This window comes from Balaenoptera acutorostrata, chromosome 9 (assembly GCF_949987535.1).
Source record: "Balaenoptera acutorostrata chromosome 9, mBalAcu1.1, whole genome shotgun sequence".
Taxonomy (NCBI): domain Eukaryota; kingdom Metazoa; phylum Chordata; class Mammalia; order Artiodactyla; family Balaenopteridae; genus Balaenoptera; species Balaenoptera acutorostrata.
In genome coordinates, this window is record NC_080072.1 from 4,703,703 (window position 1) to 4,718,991 (window position 15,289).

Here is a 15,289-nt window from a genome sequence, read left to right on the forward strand (position 1 = left end):
AAGTGCTCTTTGCGCTCCTGACCTTGCTAGGACGCCTCCTTTTACCTACAAATGGAGGAAAGTAGAAGCTTGGGTGCCCCGGTGTGGCCGTTGTCTTAACCCAGTGGAGACGTTGTTCTCGGACTTTAAAAACCTTGTGGTACTGCCGAGGAGGCAAAACTAACGTACGAAAACAGACAATGCACAGCGAGGGTGCATCCTAACCACGTGGTTCCTTAGGGGACCATCTGATGCTCAGAGGAAGGGGGGCAAGGCTGGCAGAGCTGCTGCCGGGTCGGGGGGTGTGGTGAGCAGAGACCTTTTATCTAGAAAAGTCCTCCCTCCATTTTTTTTTTTTTTTTAAGCAAGCTTATTTATTTATTTATTTATTTATGGCTGTGTTGGGTCTTCGTTTCTGTGCGAGGGCTTTCTCTAGTTGCGGCAAGTGGGGGCCACTCTTCATCGCGGTGCACGGGCTTCTCACTATCGCGGCCTCTCTTGTTGCGGAGCACAGGCTCCAGACGCACAGGCTCAGTAATTGTGGCTCACGGGCCCAGCCGCTCCGCGGCATGTGGGATCCTCCCAGAGCAGGGCTCGAACCCGTGTCCCCTGCATTGGCAGGCAGATTCTCAACCACTGCGCCACCAGGGAAGCCCTCCTCCATTTTAATTTAACGTATGTATCTGTTTATTTTACAAGAACGGTTCAGAGAACACCAGAAGGCCCCCCTGCGCCCAACCACTTTGTTTAAAATCTCCTGTGATTCTCCATAATGAGAATAACATGTAGGGATGTGTATAAGTCTCTTCTGAGAGAATTCAGATAAAGCTTTGAGAGTTTTTTAATCTATTATCTTAACTATTATCAGATCAATCTTACTAAGATGGCTTCAGTAAGATTTTTTTTTAAATTATTTATTTATTTATTTTTAAAATTTTTAAATATTTTGCCTGCGCTGCGTGGCATGTGAGATCTTAGTTGCCCGACCAGGGATCAAACCTGGGCCCCCTGCATTGGAAGTGCAGAGTCTTAACCGCTGGACTGCCAGGGAAGTCCCAAGATTTTTTAATTGGAAGTTTTGAAACATACGCAAAAGTAAAGAGGGTAATAAAGCCACACTGCTCGTTTCCATAGCTGTCAACATTTTGCCAATTTTGGGTCATATGTCTTCCTTCCCCCTCCACTGCTACTTTTTTTTTTGAAGGCAGGCTGGGGGAGCTTTGGCTGAAGCACCTTACGGCAAATTCTCGACATGGAGTGAGGTTTCCTGGAAATAACACTGGTTAAACTGTGTCTGATTCAGGAGCAGCAGGAGGGGTAGTTTTGGAGTTGGGGGGGGGTGTCTCCAGGCATCCTGGGTGTAGCATGTTGGGGAGAGGACATCGTGGTTGGCAAGGTGGCCAGTGTCCTGAGTCAGTCTGGGTGAAGCTCGGGAATCTGTATGTTAAACTAGTGCTTCAGGTGAGTCTAATGTCCTGGGGTCACTCTCGGGGGGAGCTGTTTTAGGGAGGGTTTTGGCTCAGAAGTAGAGGAAGGGAAGGAGCTGGACAGAAGTTGGAGCAGCTGGGGGCTGGAGGCTCTGGGGAACGTTTCCAGTAGTGATAGTGTGGCCGCTTGGCTACCCCTGTGTGCAGACCCCCCACCCCTCCACTGCCTGCCAGCTCGCGGGCCCCCACCACCAGGAGGGACGTTGCTCATGCCGTGCCTGTCTGTGTTTAGAATGGCATCATCACCGGCGTGTACCCGGCGAGTCCCTCCAGCTGGCTCATCGTGGTTGTGGGCGTGGTATCAACAATGTACACCAAGATCGACCCCTCTTTGGGAATAATTGCAAAAATCAATCGGACCCTTGACAGGACGTAAGTAATCCTTTCAAATCTCCAACGGTCTAGGGAGTTACTGACTTTTTTGTTGCTGGCGTTTTTATGTCTTCTCACACATCATGGCTCTTGTGGATTCAGTTTGAGGCTTTTGCTGTGGTTGTCATGTCGGCTTGCTCCCCATGTCCTGGACTAGTATGAAGGTCCCCTCGGGAGTTTGGGGACCCTTGTGGCCCTTTCTCTGGAGACCAGGGACAAGAAGGGCAGCCTTGGTCCTGGGGTACCCGCCAGGACATGTCAGGGCCTGAGGTGGGGGCCAGCAGTGGCAGTCAACTTAGCCTGGCCAGGGGGACCCTCAGACGAATTTCTGCCCCAGGAGCCGGTTCTGGACAAGGTCTCTTCCCTGCGCTGGGGTCCATCCTGGAGTTCTGGGACCCCGGGAACTGACTGCTCTTGGGGGCTCTGGGGAGACCTCAGCCCCTCAGCTCCCTGTCTGATTGGCTGAGAACACCGGGGGGACCCCAACACTCTCTCCTGGTTGCTGTAGATTTTTCTAGGAGCTTTTTTAATACCGTGATATTCGGCTAGACGGGGCCTTTGGTTGATATTTTTCTTGCAAGGTGCGTGCTGCCTGGGGTCTCATGCCAGAATGTTGGCCGTGCTCTCGAGGGCATTTCTGGAGCCCCTCTTTCTTCCCTCCGGTCCTGGGGGTGGCCCTGGCTCCCGTGTAGCCTCTCCTGCCGCTTGGCCCCTGCGCTGCAGTGACCTCTCTCACTGGGGTCTCCGACATGAAAAAGTGAGGAAATGTTCAGAGGTGCAGATTCCTGCCCAGAGTCACAGAGAGGGGAAGTGGGGAGCTGGAATCCACACCCAGCTCGGCGTGGTGCCTCGGACACCTGTGCTTCCTTCAACGTGCCTTGAGCCTCCCCTCGGAGAACCTTCTTGCCAGGCAAACGCAAAAAAACAGCACCTCTGCCTTATTGGTGTTTGAGTGGCCAAATGATGGGACATACACAGGGCTGTTGCCATTACCCCATTTGTGATGGCGGCCCTGGCTCTGGAAGGCATATTTAAAATGTTTGTTTTGGCTGCACCAAGCAGCTTGGGGCGGGATCCTAGTTCCTAGTTCCCCGACCAGGGATTGAACCCGCGCCCTGGGCAGTGAAAGCGCCAAGTCCTAACCGCTGGCCTGCCCAGGAAGTCCCGTTGAAGATATATTTTTATCTTCCCGTTGGAAAGTACTAGTGCCTCCAGCTCGGCTGTGGCTGTCCCCTGCCAGACCTTTGATCCTATTCGTGTGTTGCCTGTTAACATCGGAGGACACTGTAGGTCTATTACTAGAGAAATAATAGTTCCCAAGTCCTCGTCCAGTGCTTGGGCTTTGCTTTTTACGCCACGGGTTTTGGGGGGCAGGTGGGGTCTGTGAGGGATGGGGTGCATCCCAGGTATGTCCACGGGGTCCCTGGGCCGTAGCTACAGGGTCGGGGCTGGGCCTGAGCTAAACAGATGAACTTCTGGGCCTTTTACTAAATCAGTTGGTTGTTTGGATTTAAATATTGTTCTTTCAGAAAAGGACAGGAAAGTAACGTGGCAAAATGTGACATAAAGGAAAGCTCCCAGCTCAGGACTGAATTTGATTCTGATCACTCTAAAGAAATGATTAAGTGGTTTTAGGTTAAAGGTCTGAATCTTCTTACGTTGCTTTGAGCGGGTGCCCCTCACTCCTGAAAGCTGCTCCGTATTCATGGTGTCCTGGGATACACGAGAGTCACCGAGAGTCCAGCTGAGTCACTCGGAGCCTCCGGCCACCTCGGGGTCGCCGGCTCATGCCTTTACAAGCGTCCGCAGGGCCCAGGATACAGAGCCCTGTCATTGCAGCGGGAGCACGCCTGTGCTGGGCGCCTGCCCAACTCCTTGGTCTGCCTGGGGGCCGGGAAGCCAGGCAGGGACCCTGTCGCTCTCACCTCCCTGCCCCAGCCTCTCTCCTCCCCTCCTTTATTTCCAGGGAGCCGCAGGCCTGCCCCCCCTGCAGACAGTTCACCTCCGATCTCCTGCCTACTTGGGTTTAACACAGTTTTTAAATTTACTTTCGAGTGGGGGCCGTCTCTTTACCCTGGATTATATTTAGAAGTGTTGCCTATTTAAAGCCCTTTCTAATCTGGGTCTTTATAAGATTTGTTTCTTTGTCCCTCTAAACCAATTGCAGTAAACTGGGCCATCCCTGGCCCAAATTTAGAAAGACCAGGTTAAGGGGCCAGCGTCTTCCAGGTTCAAGGGCTGTTCTGCAAAGTCTTCCTGGAGAGGGTTCCCAATGTCCTGAGGTTGCAGCTTCCCTGAGTCCAGGTGTACGTCGTGCTCTGTGTAATAAGCCCATCCCCTGCAGCCTTGGAAGGGACACGCCCTTTAACAGAAAGCTATTAAACCTAATGCTTGCTGTCAAAGTGCCTGTATGTATATATATAAAAAATGCTGGGGGACTTCCCTGGTGGTGCAGTGGTTAAGAATCCGCCTGCCAATGCAGGGGACACGGGTTCGAGACCTGGTCCGGGAAGATCCCACATGCCGTGGAGCAACTAAGCCCGTGCGCCACAACTACTGAAGCCCGCATGCCTAGAACCCACGCTCCGCAACAAAGAGTAGCCCCCGCTCGCCGCAACTAGAGAAAGCCCGCATGTAGCAACAAAGACACAACACAGCCGAAAAATAATTTTTAAAAAAAAGAAAAAAATTTTAAAAAAAATACTGAACACATCATTTGTTTGTTAATGTAAAAATACTACTTGATTTTTGTGAATCAAGTGTGTGTGTCTTTTCCAAGTTCAGTGACATAGGACTTAGAAATCTAAAACATAGATTGTCTGAAAGACAGGTTCTTAAATCCAAGTTTGCTTGTAGATTAGACTATCAGAAAAGAAGGTAGAGGTTTAAAGTAGAGACTACAGTTAAACCTGAATGCAAGAATTGACAGGTTATAGAAAGATATGTTTTGAAGCAGACTTTTTGCCAGTATTTTACTTTTTGTTTCTGTGTTACTGAAGTAAGAGAAGATGTTTAATTCGTGGTTTCCAAATATTGGCGAAACCTTTAGGTTAAGGATATAATTGACGTAAAACATTGTATTAGTTTTTAGGTGTATAACATAATGATTTGATATATGTATATACTGCAAAATGATTACCAAAGTTAACATCCATCACCAAATATAGTTACAAATTGAAAATGTTTTTTAGATTTCATGTATAACAGATTGTACAGTATGTGTCTTTCTTTTTTTAACATTTTTTTAAAAATTGAAGTACAGTTAATGTATGATACTGTGTTAGTTTCTGGTGTACAGCAAAGTGATTCAGGAATATATACATATATATATTACAGTCTTCTCTATCTGTGAGTCTGTTTCTGTTTCATTAAAAAGCTCGTTTGTGTCATATTTTAGATTCCACGTTTAAGAGATATCATATGGTATTTGTCTTTCTCTGTCTGGCTTATTTCACTTGGTATAATGCCCTCAAGGTCCATCCATGTTGTCACAAATGTCAGGATTTTCTTCTTTTTTTCCTAGCTGAATAATATTCCATTGTATTGATATATACCTACCACCTCTTCTTTATCCATTCATTTGTCCGTGGACACTTAGGTTTCCATATCTTGGCTGTTGTAAATAGTGCTGTCGTGAACACGGGGTGATTTCATTTCCTTCAGATAAATGCCCAGAAGTGAAATTGTTGGATCATATTTTTAATTTTTTTTTTGAGGACCCTCCATACTGTTTACCACAGTGGCTGCATCAATTTACATTCCTACCAACAGTGCGTAAGGGTTCCCCTTTCTCCGCAACCTCGCCAGCATTTGTTATTTAAATTATTTTTATTTTGAAAATATATTGTGGTTTCCAAAACAACTAAAACTACAGCCCACAAAGGTGAATGAGTAGCTGCATTTCTTCTCATTTTTGAAGTCCCATCTTTACCAGATAATATATTACTTTCCTTAGCAAACAAAAACATTTTCTCTGTCAGTTTTCGATTTAAATGATCATTTTACATCATCAGTTTCTACGTGTATTCATGGTAAGTGTTCCTGCCCAGATCGAAAACAAGTTCTTTTGATCTAAATAGTTGAAGTAATAGTTGTGCCAGTTGATCTGCGTTTCTTATGCATCCTGGTGAAATCCCAAGGTGTGTTTAAGGAAAAAGCGTCATGAGCAGCAGGAAGGGAAAGTGCAGGATTGCTGCCGGCTCCCAGCCCAGGAGAAAGCAGGTCAGTCTGGGGCTGAGCTCTCATCGTGGACGGGCCACCGCCACGTCCTCATTCCTAGGCCTGGAGGAAGTAATCCATGCTCCCCAGTTATGCAGATTAGCCTTGGTTTGTTTAGAGGACCAGCAAAGCAGATGCGGCTGGTTCATCTCGAATCCAGGAGAAAGATGGCTGAGTCTTTTGAGAGTTGGCTTAACACAGGTTGTCCTCTCCCTGATCAGGCCTGACTCCGATTGGGGTCTGTGGCCTCAGCTGTGTCCACAGGAGACCACCCCACCTTGTAGCACGTGGCGTCTCTCGGCGCCATTGCCCGTGGCCTCCTTTCCACGCGGACCAACCTGTGGCTTGTCTGGTCTTGTCTCGGCAGTGGCTGCATGTCCAGCCAGACGAAGAAGGTGGTCAGCGGCGTCCTCTTTGGCACGGGCCTCTGGGTGGCCCTCATCATCACCATGCGCTACTCCCTGAAGGTGCTGCTGTCCTACCACGGCTGGATGTTCGCCCAGCACGGCAAGTTAAGCCGCGCCACCAAAATCTGGATGGTAATGCAAACTCACCGCCAGTGCACAACTGGTGTGGATGTTTTTAAACCGCTCTCTCGAGGTATGCCTGACATCTGCGAAGCCGTAGCTCTTGCACAGCTTGATGTGTTCAGGGATAAGTGTGCACCTGTGACACCTTCATCACTGCCAAGGCCACAGATCTACCCACTCTCCAAAAGTTTCCTCGGGCCCCACTTATGCCTCTTGCCTTTGGCCGTAAGAGCATTTAACATCAGATCTGCCCTCTTAGCAAATTTGGAAGACTCCAGCACAGGAGTGTTGGTTCCAGGCCCGATGCCGTAGGGTAGGCCTCCAGAACGTACTTATTTCTTGTGACTGAAACCTTGTCCCTTTTAACCGTCCCGCAGCCCCGTGTCCCCCAGCCCCCGGCAGCCCCCATCCCTCCTTGCTGCTTCCATGGTTCCACAGACCTGTGAGACCACGCAGGATGTGTCCTTCTGTGCCCGGCTCATCCGTCAGCTCCACATCTGGTGTGGGAGGCTTTTACTTCTGAAAGGAAGGTCCTCACTGGGCCTTTTCCCCTGGGTGACTTTTTTTTTTTAATTAATTTTTGTTGGGGTGTAGTTGATTTACAATGCTGTGTTAGTTTCAGGTGTACAGCACAGTGAGTCAGTTGTACATAGACATATATCCATTATACATATACGTATATCCATTCTTTTGTAGACTCTTTCCCATATAGGTCATTACAGAGTGTTGACTAGAGTTCCCTGTGCTCTACAGTCCCCTTGGTGACTTGAGCATTGCCCTGTAGGTGCCAGAGCTCTGATTCAACGTGCCTCATTGTTTGGGCCAGAGGCTCTTTTTCTTTAACGATCTTAGTGTGCTCTGAACATCTGGTATTAATGTCTGCTGGGTTTCTCATCCAGGTCACCCATCAAATAAAAGTGCCATCCGTCCGCTTCTTTGTAGCTTTTCTAACCTTAGCTGGCCAGTTGACCGGGACTCCCTGACTCACCCCTAGCTTCTAGTACCTTCCATCAGCTCACCTCAGCCCTTAGTCCGCCTGTCACTTACCGGCCATGTGCGTGGATGTTTGTCCCGTGATGGGTTCATCGGAGTCTGGATGCTATCCCCTGGGGCTCCTTGTGAAAGGAGTGGGCACCCTCGTGCCCAAGCCCACCATACACCCTGGGCTTCACTCTTTCCCAAACCGACTTCCTGCTGTTGCTTGGATGTAAGATTTCTGATTTCCAGAGAAGTAGAATTCAACTCCCAGGAGAGATTCTGAGATGGTTTCCACACTTTACAGAGCAAGGTAAACGACCTTCCCCAGGGTGGCCTTCATGGCTGGTGTCCAGGTGAGTCCCACCTGCTCTTCAACATCAAGAATCACCCCCCTGTCCACATACACACTGTGAGCCCTAGAAGTTCCTTTGAAGTCTGGTCAGCATGAGATGACCAGTCATCACAGCAAGTTTAGATCATTCCAGACCATAGCAGGCAAGTATATGCCATCCACCAGGCTTGATATTGACCGAAGGGGCTGCACTTGGCTCCAGGTCCGGGTCCCTCTCCCAGCCCCGGGAGCCAATCCCGAAACCGAGGGCCTTGCAGAAGTAGGTGGGTGGAACTTACCCGCCGTGCAGAAGTACAGTCAGACCCAATGGCAGGGTGCCTGGGGAACAGCAACACCTGGGCAGGGCAGGACGTCTCAAGGCATCTGTCAGACGTAGGGTTTCATTCACCCTGTGTTTCATTTGGGGTTACCTGTTGGCTGAGGCCTGCAAGCGTAGGGGCAGAAAATGGACTACAGGAAATGAACCAGCACAGAAAATCAGTCCACGGTCGGCAAGTTGTATATACTGGAGAACTGGTTTCGGATCTTTGACAGAGCTCGTCTTTGAGAATGTACCTTTTTTTTTTTTTTTTTTTTTTTTTTTTTTAAGGGTATGGTCAAGATCTTTTCAGGCCGCAAACCCATGTTGTACAGCTTCCAGACGTCTCTGCCACGCCTGCCGGTCCCAGCCGTCCAAGATACCGTCAACAGGGTAGGTGCGGCTTCACGCGCCCCCAGAATGCCCGCTCTGAAACGCCAGCATCTTTGCAGTTAAGGTCTATGACTTGATGGGACTTCCCTGGCGGTCCAGTGGTTAGGACTCTGTGCTCCCAATGCAGGGGGCACGGGTTGGATCCCTGGTTGGGGAATTAAGATCCCGCATGCCCCACGGCATAGCCCAGAAAAAAAAAAAATCTCATGGCAAACCCAGGGCTTAGTAGCAGTTTTGTGTCCCGTAAGTTTGCTTATGCACATGGTAGACGCTGTTGAGTGCTGTGAACTGCTACCTGCCTGCTCTTACCTGCAAAGGCCAGAGCGGATCAAAGTGGGGACCCCGAAAATTCTGAACTGGAGGCCTGGCCTTGACTTGGTGGCGTGACCTTCCCCGTCCCTATCATTCTGGCTCCTCTTTCCTGTCCTGATGTCCTGAACACCAGCCTTTGGTCCTACACTTGGCTCTCAGGGCCTCCCCACCCATCTCATTGGCACCTTCATAGCTTAGATGAGAATAGAGCTCTTATTAAGGACCAGATGACGGAGAAAAAAATACACATTGAAAGTTCCTTGTTGACCAAACCTCGATCTTGTCAGTCTAGAATCCACTTTCATGATTTTTGTGGTGATTCAAGATCTGGGAGCTTGTATGCCAGTAAAGGACAAAAAAGTTTACTTGTTGAGTTATCACTGATCTAAAACATCCTTTAGTATTGGAGTTAGCTACCGTGTGTGAAGACCTGCCTTTTTCTAAGGCACAAGGAAGGAAACCATCTGTTTTAACGAGGCTTATGTTTTTTCCATCAACCCCAGTACCTGGAATCCGTGAAGCCTCTTATGAAGGAAGGAGACTTTACACGGATGACAGCTCTGGCACAAGATTTTGCTATCAATCTCGGGCCGAGATTGCAGTGGTATTTGAAGCTAAAATCCTGGTGGGCTACCAATTATGTGAGTACACATACACGCTGTTTTTCTTGGTGGAATTTTCTGTAGGAGCGTATAATCTGTTCCCTGAGCCAGCTAACTTCCCTGCGCATGGCGGGCGGGAGGAGACATTGGCGGAGGAAACGAGGCAGGGGGGTTGAGGTTTTGAGGAATGGCTAGCTTGGAGGAGAAGGTGTGACCCAGGCACACCCGGTGGGTGGGGCTGGAAGTGGGCTGTGGCTGGAGAAAACCGTCAGAGGCCAGAGGCCACGGTGGGTGGGGCAGGTCACCTTTTGATCCTGCGCTGGTTACATGGGCGTGTTGAGTTTGTAAACATTTTCACACGTACGCTTAGGTTCTTAGATGCGCACTGTTCTGTATGTGTATATGCTTTACAAAGTGAGGGAATCGTGATCCTTGGGTCCTGGAGGTTGTGGATGCGGTTAGGACGAGGTTGCTGGCCTTCTGGGGGACATCGGGAGGACAGCACACATGGGCCCTGTGTGGTTCTGAAAGGGAACCGAGCACGGTTGAGTCAGTGGCTGCCTTGGGGAGGCTTGGAAGCAGAAGATGAGAAGCAGTCTGGGGGGCAGTTTGGGGTGGTGTTGATGGTCAAGAAATGTTAGCAGTCCGACATTTATCCCTTCTTTTCCATTTGGTCTTTTATTTTTTTTAACCCTCTATAAAATGAAGGTGATCTATCTTCTAGCTATGTCTTGAATAAAACTGCTTTCCAGTTCCTTCCCACTGTTCTGCGTTCCATCTAGTTAGGGCTGTCTTGACCCCCAGGAGAGGGAGAAATGATGTCAAACACGCATGACAAAGCACTAGATGCACCCTCCCCCAGCCCCCCGCACCCGCCTCCGCCCCGGGCAGCCTGGTTAAGCCTGTCGATTGGTCTCTCCTGTGTGCACCTGACAGGTGAGTGACTGGTGGGAGGAGTACATCTACCTCCGAGGACGAGGGCCGCTGATGGTGAACAGCAATTACTACGCGATGGTGAGTCCCGAGCGGTGTCTGATGGAGACCACGCACCGGGGTGGCGTCTTCCCGGCCCTGTGGGCTGCCTGGGGACGCTGTGGGTTTCCCCGGGCTCCTCCTGGCCCTGCCGCCCCCGTCCGAGGCCTCACGCCCCTAGCAGGGAGCCCAGGACCTGCTTTGCACACTGGAGAGCCCCGTGGATGTCCTTTTGGAGTTACCAAGTAGCTCAAGGGCACCCACCAAGCTGCTGCAGAGAAATTCGGATCGTACAAGTGCTCTCGTGGCAATTGGCTTTCCTCGTGGCAGCAAACCTCTCCCTCTTTTCCTTTCCTCTGTTTTCCTAACTGAGCCTGCGTAGCGGTGAAGGATCACATCCCTGCCCACCCCGAAAAGCTCAGGGTCTGTGGGTCGGCTGAGAGTTTGTCCACACGCTGAGCTTTGTTCTTCTGGGCCCTGGGACGCCAGGGGTGCTGCACTGGGTGTCATTTTCACATCTCCTTGGTCTTTCTTGCCTTTTGAGACATGGGTGGTCTGCAGAGCACACCCTGTTATTTTGTTAGAAGCACCTCATTGGGGTCTAATAACTGGCCTTAAATAACTGGTGAATCTGTCTTTCCCTTTCTTTCTGCTCTTTGCTTCCTTTTATTTTTTCCACCTTCTTCTATCTCTCTATTTTCTTGTTTGCTTTTTCTGTTTTTCTCCTTTAAAATTTCTACTGTTTAAAAAAAAACTTTTTTTTTCCATTGGAAACAATCTCCAACTTAGAGAAAAATAGTTGGTGTGGTCCAGAAGACTGCTTTTTGAGAGTGAGCTGTCCACCTGGTACCCTTTTGTTCCTGAAGACTTTGGTGTCTATTTCCCACATAATCAGGGGCAGCCCTGCACATAGGTTCTCTCAACATATAGTTGAGACAAGCATCCCTTGGACTTGAAAAATGTAGACACTTAGAAATGTGTCCCCAGATTTAGAAAGTTGCAAGCACTGCTCTCTATAAAAGGTTATTTTAACCTTTGGTTCCTTCTCATTCAGAAAACTTCCTAATTATCTAATTGCTCCTTTTAATTTCTGCTTTCCTTTTTATGCATTCTATGAGGATAATTGGGGTGACGTGCTGTTATCTTTTTTTTTTTTAGGCTTGAATTACATTTATTTACAATTTACTTTTAAAATATACTGTTACCTTTCCTAGCCCAAGAATTATTTGGGGGCTTGAAACATGAACACAATAAAACTGAAAAAGTGTAGAAAATGAAAATAATTTCTTTTCCAGCAGAGCAGATGTCATTAACACATGTATAGAAATATTTCAACTGTGTGTTGAAGTTAGCTTGTCTTTTCCTGTGAACATTCTCCCTGCTGTTGTGTGTTTTCTTGTATCAGGATTTGCTGTACATCACACCGACTCACATTCAGGCAGCCAGAGCAGGCAACGGAATCCATGCCATCCTGCTTTACAGACGCAAACTGGACCGGGAGGAAATCAAACCAGTATGCAAACAAACTGCTTTTTAAAAAATTCTTTCAGAACAGCTTTATCGAGGTGTAACTGATGTACTGCACATGTCTGAAGTATCCGCTTTGATAAATTCTGATATACTGACATATATCTGACGTATATCTCTGTACCCGTGAAACCATCACCATAGTCAAGTTAGTGAACCACCCCCAAGGGTTCCCTGGTGTCCCTTTCCACTCCCCCGCACCATTGCCCTGATCTGCCTTCTGTCACTCTAGGTTAGCTTGCATTTTCTAAAACTTGTGAATGGAATTTTACAGCGTGCTTTTTTTTTTTTGGTCTAGCCTCTTTCACTCAGCATAATTACTTTGAGATTTAATTCTCCTCTGTATCCTAAATGGATATATGTTTGATGTATTTTAGTTCTGCAATTTGTCCTACGAAGAAACCCTCACTTGCTTGTGAAGGAAATAATATAGCTGTCGAGCTACTCACGAGAAGGCATTTTTTCCTTCTTTTTTTTTTTTAATTTTTATTGGAGTATAGTTGATTTGCAATGTTGTGTTAGTTTCAGGTGTACAGCAAATTGAATCAGTTATGCATATACATATATCCACTCTTTTTTAGATTCTTTTCCCATGTAGGCCATTACAGAGTGTTGAGTAGAGTTCCCTGTGCTATACAGTAGGTCCTTCTTAGTTATCTATTTATATATAGTAGTGTGTATATGTCAATCCCAATCTCCCAATTTATCCCTCCCCCGCCCCGGCATTTTTTCTTTTCTTAAATACCCCTTTGGTTTAAGTGTCAGTTTATAAATGACCCATTAGGGTATGTTATTTAGGAATAAGAAGCAGGATGTCATGCCTTGGTCTGGTTCTGCAAACTCCAGGGTAGCACAGTGTCCCAGGGAGCCACCGTTCTTTATGGTGTTTGGAAAAGATTAAGTCCAGCCGCACTATGTGCACAGAAAACAAATCCAGCATCTAAATGTGTGGACTTGATTTGCTCCTTAGATTTTTGTTTGAAACATGCTTCTATTACAGATTTTTCTTTTGGGATCTACAGTTCCGCTCTGCTCCGCCCAGTGGGAGCGAATGTTTAATACTTCTCGTATCCCAGGAGAGGAAACAGGTGCGTGGCCTGCTCGGGGTTCCTTTGGGAATCGGAACTTTCCGTCCTTATGCTCAGGAGATGTTGGAGGAGACCACACTGATGAGTGCTGACCTTCTAAGATTTCAGAGATTTCAGGCTCGTCGCCCTTCCTTCTGTTGAATTTCCTTTGTCTTTCTCAGGCCTGGACAGTTAACTGATTTTCAGACCTCAGTTTCTCTTTGGTTGAAGGCTGTCTTATGGTGGAGTTTTTTCTAGGTTGGGTTAGGAATATTCCTATTTCTTCACCTGGATGTTTCAGGGGCGTTTTGCTCTGGCTCCCACGCAGGGTTTATGGTGGAAAGCGCCCTGGGTTGTGCTCAGGGAAACCAGATACGTGGTTCAGCAGCTCACTTCCAGCAGCCTGACCTGGGACACATGACCCCCCTCCTTTCCCACTGCCCAGCGTAGGGGGGCCCCATCTCTCCCAGCCGGGACACCCTCAAGAATGTAAGGGAGAGACAATGGCACTGCCTGGGTCCATCCCAGGCCCGCCAGGGCTCAGGCTTAGCGAGGGTTGCGTCCTTTGCTCCAGGTGACACGTGGGGTGAGCGGCCGAGCAGAGCTCAGCGCTCAGGCCTGTCTGATCCCAAAGCTCTCGATTCGGGTGCTCTGCCAAGTCCTCTGCAGACCTTTGCGAAGTGGACTCGTGCGCTGAGCGGGGTGACGCGGGGAGAGGCAGTGGTGTCGTCACGGGTGGTTTTCTCCCCTCCCCTAACCGGGTGCCTCCGGCTTCTGTCTCCCCCCTCCCCCTCCCCAGACACCCTCCAGCACCTCAGGGACAGCAGGCACATGGTCGTGTTCCACAAGGGCCGCTACTTCAAGGTCTGGCTCTACCACGACGGCCGGCTGTTGAAGCCCCGGGAGATCGAGCAGCAGATGCAGAGGATCCTGGATGACCCGTCGGAGCCCCAGGCTGGGGAGGCGAAGCTGGCGGCCCTCACGGCGGGAGACAGGTGCGCAGCCCCTCCGCGATGCCGCTGTGTCTGGGGGCCGTGGGGGGCGGGTGCTCACAGCGCTCTCCTCACCCAGGGTCCCATCTGGCGGGGAGGTGTGTCCACGACCTGCAGTGCTTGGCTTGGCTTTGTCGCCGGGGAGCGGGTTCTGCCCCCACCCTCAGGTCCCCTCGGGCATCTCTGTGTGACAGGCAGACGTGCATGTGCACGGGTCCCCGGGCACGTGACAGAAGGAAGGAGGTAGGCGTCTTCCCCGGGCTGCGGCATGTTTAATCTAGAAACAGACGTGTTTAGCCGGGGCCTCTGTGTTGGGGTTAACTTCCTGCCTCGTCTGAAGCTTGTGCAGCCTCGGCTCTGATGCCTTCGGGGCTGGATACGTCTGCTTTAGGGGGCGGAAGGGGCACGGTCCTGTGCACCGCAGGATGTCAAGCAGCACCCCTGGCCTCTCCCACTGGATGCCAGTAGCACCCCCCAGCGTGGCAAGCAGATCTGTCTTCAGGCTTTGCCCAGGGCCGCTGGGGGCAGTATGGTCCCTGGCTGAGGACCCCTGAGGTCAGCAGTGTGGCCACTGTTAGGGCAGCACTGGGAATAAGGTGGTGAGTGACCGACCTGTGGAGAAGAGGAAGGTGCCCGGGCGGGGGCACACAGAGGTCGGCAGTGAGCCGTGGGGACCGACAGGCCGCAGAGGCGTCCAGGGAGCAGATGCTGGGGGCCGTGGAGTGGGTCGGGGTGCCGGAACTCCAGCTGGGATGGGTCCCGTGTGCCCGGCTGCACTTGGGCTTGATTCTGTGATGGGCTGCTGTTAAAGGGGCCATGTTAGGCTGGAGTGACCTGAGCAGACTTAGGAGATCATTCTGGTCCAGGGGCGCCTGGAAGCAAGATCCTCGCTGCTTGAGGACCAGAAACAGGCAGTGTTTGTAGGAAGGGAGGCTCAGTCCGAGAAGCTGGAGTGTTTGGCCATCTCTGGGGGGGCGAAGACTCAGCTGGAACAGAGGGGGCGTGTGTCCTGGGGAATGAGCCCTGGGTCCCCAGTGCTGATTGAGTGTCATGGGGGCACCCAGTTGGGCAGAGGTGGGGCGGGGCGGGATGCAGGCTCAGCGAGCTCCCACCCTGATGCTCCCCCGTGGGGCATCGCCCGTCTCATCTGCCTGAGCGCCGAGCTCGTACCAGCCATCCTGGTGGTCACCGCTGTCCCCAGGCACTGAGG

General features: G+C 50.1%; 1 protein-coding gene across 2 annotated transcripts in view; it reads left to right on the top strand.

Moving 5' to 3' along the window:
• CPT1A (carnitine palmitoyltransferase 1A) overlaps positions 1 to 15,289 on the top strand; it is a 65,084-nt gene that overhangs the window by 19,178 nt on the left and 30,617 nt on the right. For both annotated transcript variants that reach the window (XM_057552281.1, XM_057552282.1), the window contains exons 3-10: positions 1,699 to 1,838; positions 6,424 to 6,595; positions 8,506 to 8,607; positions 9,423 to 9,560; positions 10,458 to 10,535; positions 11,899 to 12,006; positions 13,021 to 13,108; positions 13,887 to 14,082. In XM_057552281.1, the coding sequence (XP_057408264.1) occupies positions 1,699 to 1,838; positions 6,424 to 6,595; positions 8,506 to 8,607; positions 9,423 to 9,560; positions 10,458 to 10,535; positions 11,899 to 12,006; positions 13,021 to 13,108; positions 13,887 to 14,082 (1,022 nt within the window). The remainder of the gene's footprint in view (positions 1 to 1,698; positions 1,839 to 6,423; positions 6,596 to 8,505; positions 8,608 to 9,422; positions 9,561 to 10,457; positions 10,536 to 11,898; positions 12,007 to 13,020; positions 13,109 to 13,886; positions 14,083 to 15,289) is intronic.